The sequence below is a fragment of the Euleptes europaea genome, chromosome 1, assembly GCF_029931775.1.
Source record: "Euleptes europaea isolate rEulEur1 chromosome 1, rEulEur1.hap1, whole genome shotgun sequence".
Classification (NCBI taxonomy): Eukaryota; Metazoa; Chordata; class Lepidosauria; order Squamata; family Sphaerodactylidae; genus Euleptes; species Euleptes europaea.
The window spans coordinates 5,670,978-5,677,532 of NC_079312.1; the positions used below are offsets into that span (position 1 = coordinate 5,670,978).

The 6,555-nt window shown below is 45.2% G+C and overlaps 2 protein-coding genes across 2 annotated transcripts in view; both read left to right on the top strand.

Moving 5' to 3' along the window:
• LOC130473268 (zinc finger protein with KRAB and SCAN domains 7-like) overlaps positions 1–3,565 on the top strand; it is a 51,550-nt gene extending 47,985 nt beyond the window's left edge. The window contains exons 13-15 of the mRNA XM_056844827.1: positions 820–934; positions 1,884–1,954; positions 3,518–3,565. Coding sequence (XP_056700805.1) covers positions 820–934; positions 1,884–1,954; positions 3,518–3,565 — 234 coding nt within the window. The remainder of the gene's footprint in view (positions 1–819; positions 935–1,883; positions 1,955–3,517) is intronic.
• Positions 3,566–4,194: 629 nt separating this feature from the next.
• On the top strand, positions 4,195–5,904 carry LOC130473376 (zinc finger protein 709-like). The gene has a single exon (XM_056844933.1). It carries the CDS (start codon positions 4,195–4,197, stop codon positions 5,902–5,904), a length of 1,710 nt encoding a protein of 569 aa, XP_056700911.1.
• Positions 5,905–6,555: the final 651 nt, after the last annotated feature.

Genomic DNA, 6,555 nt, shown 5'->3' on the forward strand with positions numbered 1-6,555 from the left:
TGTTTTGTTTTTCTACTCCCTCTTCTCTGCAAGGGAGAAGCCTCTCTTCATAGTGAGTAAAGTGAGTAAAGGCATCTTTTCACAGTTGGAGGAGACACAATAGTAGAGGAAGGAGATGGAAGAGCAGGACCTAGATGGACCTGGACCTGGCAAGAGTGTAAAGAAAGGCCTCCATCCCATCCAAGCTGGGAGTGATGTCGAATGCTGGGAGATAGCTGGGCCAGAGATCCGGGATCAGGGGCCTATGAACTCAGAAGCACATTGCCAACGCTTCCGCCAGTTCCACTACTATGAGGCCGATGGACCCCGAGAGGTTTGCAGCCAGCTCCATGGACTTTGCAACCACTGGCTGAAGCCAGAGAGAAACACCAAGAAACAGATCCTAGACCTGGTGATCCTGGAACAGTTCCTGACCATCCTGCCCCAGGAAATGCAACGCTGGGTCAGAGGATGCAGGCCGGAAACCAGTTCCCAGGCAGTGGCCCTGGCCGAAGGTTTCCTCCTGAGTCTGGCAGAGGAGAAGAGGCAGGCTGAACAGGTGAGGGGTTTTCTTTCCAGGTATTAAAGCAACAATATCTGACCTTATCATAAAGCTTTCCTGCCCAATATTTGTCCAACTGTAAAATGGGAGATTTAACAACCTGCTTCAGCAGCCACTTCTTATAAGGAATTCTTTATCCCTCTGGATAATTCACCAGGGTTGAAAGAAAACCCTACCAGGTCTGATCTGCTGATATACAGAGTCTGAGAGCGGGGTAGGATCCATTCCTTGGTGTCTTACATTTCATCTCTTACCCGTCTCCCTCGCTGTTGTATCAGGTGCATGGTCCCTCCATGAAGACTGAAGCTACGTTCTCTAAGACAGAAAGAGTTCTATCAGAGGAAAGGCAGCTGACCTGGGCCCAGGAGCCTTCCCAAGATGTCCTCTCACACGGTAAGATCTCCTTTCACACAATGCATAGTTAAATTGTGGAATTCCCTGCCCCAAAATGTGGTGATGGCTGCCAACTTGGAAGGCTTTAAGAGGGGAGTGGACATGTTCATGGAGGAAAGGGGTATTCATGGCTACTAGTTAAAATGGATATTAGTCATGATGCATACCTATTCTCTCCAGGATCAGAGGAGCATGCCTATTATCTTAGGTGCCGTGGAACACAGGCAGGATGCTGCTGCAGTCGTCTTGTTTAAGGGCTTCCTAGAGGCACCTGGTTGGCCACTGTGTGAACAGACTGCTGGACTTGATGGGCTTTGGTCTGAGCTAGCAGGGCTTTTCTTATGTTCTTAAGGACTCATTGTGTCTGGATGGGATTGGGGCACCCAGTGAATATGATCGATAGAGTTCTGATCAGGGAGAAAACTAAATTCTTCTTCATCCAACTTGTGGCACTCAATGTTCACTAGTTGGATTGCCCATAAAAGGGAATTAGACTAATTCATGGAGGCAGTTCTGCACATTGATTACAATATTCATATCCCACTTTTTTTCATTAGAGGGACTCAAGGTAGCTCAAAAGAAAAGGCAGTCAAATCTCAGCTGAGCTCTTCAATCTTCTCAGTGAACAGAGCCGTCACATTTTGGGCAGCACAGGTATGACAGCCTGTTGCTAGGGGCTAGGAATAGCGGGCAAATGTGTTTTGTGCTCATGCTTATCAGGGCATGTGGTGGGCCACTGCCGGAAATACCCGTGAGGCTCATGGGTACCTTGTACTTCTCTTCCGCCTCTCCCACCACTTACTACAAAGTGTTACCAATGGTTTTGCGTATACATAAGGCAAGTTTTCACAGCCCTGGGAACGGGGGTGCGTGAAACATGATTTACACAAGCAAACAGACTAGGAAGTCGAGGCTCATCCCTTGTCTTCCAATTTTCTCTCCCTCACAGGCAGTGAAGAGACAGTGTTGATCCATTCTCTTTGCGGTGGTGTGGAAACAGCTGCTCCATCTCCAGTCCAGGTATGGACAGCCTTTCTTCTGCAGTTGCTGCTAAGGGGCCCAGGCTAGATGCTCTGAACACCATTCCTTTTACACATTCCAAGCTCTCCATCCTTCACCCTTCCAGAACACCCCCTTTCCAGAGTGCCATCTTTGCCTGGATGAACTCTGATGAAGGAATCTGCTTTTTCTTTCAGCCTCCATTGACCTTTGAGGAGGTGGCTGTGTATTTCACCGAGGCAGAGTGGGCCCTACTGGATCCACTCCAAAGAGCTCTCTACAGGGAAGTCATGCTGGAGAACTATGCAAGCACGGCCTCTCTGGGTAAGGAACTTTCACAGGAGCCAAAGGTGCAAATTGCTGCCATTATGATTGTGTCATTGGGATGATGCATGAATCAACATGTTGAACAGCAATACGTTGTTTTGAGGGCTGCCCTGCTACTTGCTCCCTTCTGGAGGCCTCATGGTGGTGGGGTGGCAGCTAAAGCAATATATAGCATGGCTGGGTAGAGTGACCCAAACGGCCTGGCTGGCCCACGGGCAACTGAGACCAGTGTTGTGGCCATCAACCAAGCCAGATGATGGTGTCCTGGCCTCAGGCCAATGCCGGTACTGAGAGGACTTCAGGAAGATTCTGGAAGGGGTATCATCCTAATTTCTCAATTGCCAACCATTAGAACACACTTGTCCTTCAGATGGGATTATGGTCATCCCCTCTGACTGTGATCTGGAATGGATCTGTCCCCTTACAATGGTAAGGATTGTGGGCTTTAATCTTGACCATGTTTTCATTCCAGCAGCAAAAAAAGTTTCCTCTTCCTTGGATTTCTTTTCCTTCCCCGTATAACACTGGTTCCCAACCGGGGGTCCATGGACCCCCAGGGGTCCACAAGAACTAAATTAAGGTCCGCAAAACAAAGTTATAAACCCATAATAAATTAATATTTTCAATTAAAAGTTCTCTATTATAAAATATATATTCAAATATTATTCTAAGTTTAATGTTTAACTAACAGTTATGATTAAAGTTTATTTTCAAATTCTCAGAATTTTTATTTTGAACCTTGGGGTCCCTGCACCGAACAAAAAAGTCCTAGTGGTCCCTGGTCAAAAAAAGGTTGGGAACCACTGCCGTATAAGAACAATCTCTCTTTCCCTCTCTCTCTTTCTCTCCCTCTCTTTAACTTCTTGTGGAAAGCCAGTGTGGTATAGTGGTTGAAATGAAAGTGTGGCTTTTGAAAAGTCCTTCAGTAAGAACATGAGTGTTATTTCCGAGAGGAAAATCCCCTCAGGAAAGAAACCATATGCTTGGGTGGAGTACGGAAAGACCTTCAGTTGGAAATCAGCCCTTACTTCACATCAAAGAATTCACTCAGGTGAGGAGCTGTATAAACCATTAGACTGCAAACCAAGCCTTTCTGATGATGCAGGCTTTCATGTCCCTTTAAATTGTATATTCATGTACACTTCAACGTAGATCAGGAAAAAGCCCCTGAAATACTGTCTGTGTGGATGGACCCTCAAGGGAAGATCAGACCTCCTTGTATTGGTTCTAATGGGATTTCTCTTTTTATCCCAGCAGGTGATGATCAGTGGAATGAGAGTGATGAGGAAGTGCATCAGCTATTGACAGATAAAGTGAAGAATAAAGATTTGAAAAGAAACTTCAGGAATCAAGGTGGATCTAAGAGGCTGAAAGAAAGTCACATGGTCGAGAAAAGGGATAAACCCATTTCTGGCCAGGTTCAGGATTTCCATGAACTAATCCAAATGGTTGAGGAAGCATATAAGTGCTTGCAGTGCGGAATCAACTTCTCAGATCACACCCAATATGAGATCCATTTGCAAATGCACAGCGGAGATAAGACTCATCAATGCTTGGATTGTGGCAATAGCTTCCTCTGCAGAACACAGCTCCTTAGGCATCAAAGTATACATTCAGGAGAAAAACCTTATAGCTGCTCAGAGGGTGGCAAGAGTTTCTCACAGAAATCAGCTCTTGTGCACCATAAAAGGATTCATTCAGTAGAGAAGCCATTTATCTGCATGGAGAGTGGTAGGATGATCTGTAAAAGAAGAAAGAGTAATAATGTACTTTTCTCAAAACATAATATGCTGGGGGCACATAAATGCTTTCAGTGTGGGAAGTACTTCAAATACAAATCACAGCTCCTTGTGCACCAGATAACACACAAAGGGGAAAAACCTTTTCAATACTCAGAAAGTGGAAAGACATTCAGTTCCATTGGAAATCTTCAAATGCATCAAAGAACCCACACAGGGGAGAAACTGTTGGAATGCTCAGAATGTGGAAAGAGATTCAGTTCCATTGGAAATCTTCAAATGCATCAAAGAACCCACACAGGGGAGAAACCTTTGGAATGCTCAGAATGTGGAAAGAGATTCAGTTCCAGTGGAAATTTTAAACAGCATCGAAGAACTCACACAGGAGAGAAACCGTTTCAATGCTCAGAGTGTGGAAAGAGATTCAGTCTGAGTGGCAGTCTTCAACAGCATAAAAGAACTCACACAGGAGAGAAACCGTTTCAATGCTCAGCGTGTGGAAAGAGATTCAGTTGCAGAGGCAGTCTTCAAAGGCATCGAAGAACTCACACAGGAGAGAAACCGTTTGAATGCTCAGAGTGTGGAAAGAGATTCAGTTGCAGAGGCAGTCTTCAACAGCATCAAAGAACTCACACAGGAGAGAAACCGTTTGAATGCTCAGAGTGTGGAAAGAGATTCAGTCTGAGTGGCAGTCTTCAAGAGCATCAAAGAACTCACACAGGAGAGAAACCATTTCAATGCTCAGTGTGTGGAAAGAGATTCAGTCGGAGTGGCAGTCTTCGAAGGCATCGAAGAACTCACACCAAGGAGAGACCTTTTGAATGCTCAGAGTGTGGGAAGAGATTCAGTCTGAGTAGCAATCTTCAAAGGCATCAAAGAACTCACACTAAGGAGAGACCTTTTGAATGCTCAGAGTGTGGGAAGAGATTCAGTTGCAGAGGCAGTCTTCAACAGCATCAAAGAACTCACACCAAGGAGAGACCTTTTGAATGCTCAGAGTGTGGGAAGAGATTCAGTTGCAGAGGCAGTCTTCAACAGCATCAAAGAACGCACACAGGAGAGAAACCATTTGAATGCTCAGAGTGTGGAAAGAGATTCAGTCAACGTGGCCATCTTGAAGTGCATCTAAGAACCCACACAGGGGAGAAACCTTTTGAATGCTCAGAGTGTGGAAAGAGATTCGGTTGCAGAGGCAGTCTTCAACAGCATCAAAGAACTCACACCAAGGAGAGACCTTTTGAATGCTCAGAGTGTGGAAAGAGATTCAGTCAGAATAGCCATCTTCAAGAGCATCAAAGAACTCATACAGGAGAGAAACCGTTTGAATGCTCAGAGTGTGGAAAGAGATTCAGTTGCAGAGGCGGTCTTCAACAGCATCAAAGAACTCACACAGGAGAGAAACCATTTGAATGCTCAGAGTGTGGAATGAGATTCAGTAACAGTGGCCATCTTCAAGAGCATCAAAGAACTCATACAGGAGAGAAACCGTTTGAATGCTCAGAGTGTGGAAAGAGATTCAGTGTGAGTGGCAGTCTTCAAAAACATCGAAGAACTCACACAGGAGAGAAACCGTTTGAATGCTCAGAGTGTGGAAAGAGATTCAGTGAGAGTAGCCATCTTACAGTGCATCAAAGAACTCATACAGGAGAGAAACCATTTGAATGCTCAGAGTGTGGAAAGAGATTCTGTTCCAGTGGAAATCTTCAACAGCATCAAAGAACTCACACCAAGGAGAGACCTTTTGAATGCTCAGAGTGTGGGAAGAGATTCAGTCTGAGTAGCAATCTTCAGAGGCATCGAAGAACTCACACCAAGGAAAGACCTTTTGAATGCTCAGAGTGTGGAAAGAGATTCAGTTGCAGAGGCCATCTTCAACGACATCAAAGAACTCACAGTGGAGATTAACTGTTTGAATGCTCAGAGTGTGGAAGGAGATTCAGTCAGAGAAGCGGTCTTCAACTGCCTCAAAGAACTCATACCAAGGAGAGACCTTTTGAATGCTCAGAGTGTCGAAAAAGATTCAGTCAGAGGAGCCATCTTCAACAACATATAAGGACCCACAAAGGGGAGAATGGTTTGAATGCTCAAAGTGTGGAAAGAGATTCAGTCACAGAGGCCGTCTTCAAAAGCATCAAAGAACGCACACAAAGGGGAGACCTTTACAATGCTTAGTGTGTGAAAAAAAGATTCAGTCACAGTTGTTGTCATGAATGGCATATAAGAACCAACACAAAGAAGAAACCTTCTGAATGCTCAATCTAAGGCCCTGTCCCCTCTCAGTTGAACCACCCCAATTTAATCCCTTGATAAATTATATGTGTTTGATGGGTTGGTTGAGTGACAAAATATAAGCTTTTTGGATATTGTCAGAATGCTTATGAGTTCTCCTTTTGTGAAGAAGAGGTGGCGAAATCTCCCAATGTCATCACCCAATCCAAAAATCTATTACAAAGAGAAGTGGTGTCAATCCCTAGGTCCGTGTTGGCGAACCTATGGCACGCGTGCCACAAGCGGCACGCCGAGCCCTTTCTATGGGCATGCGTGGAGCCTCCGCCC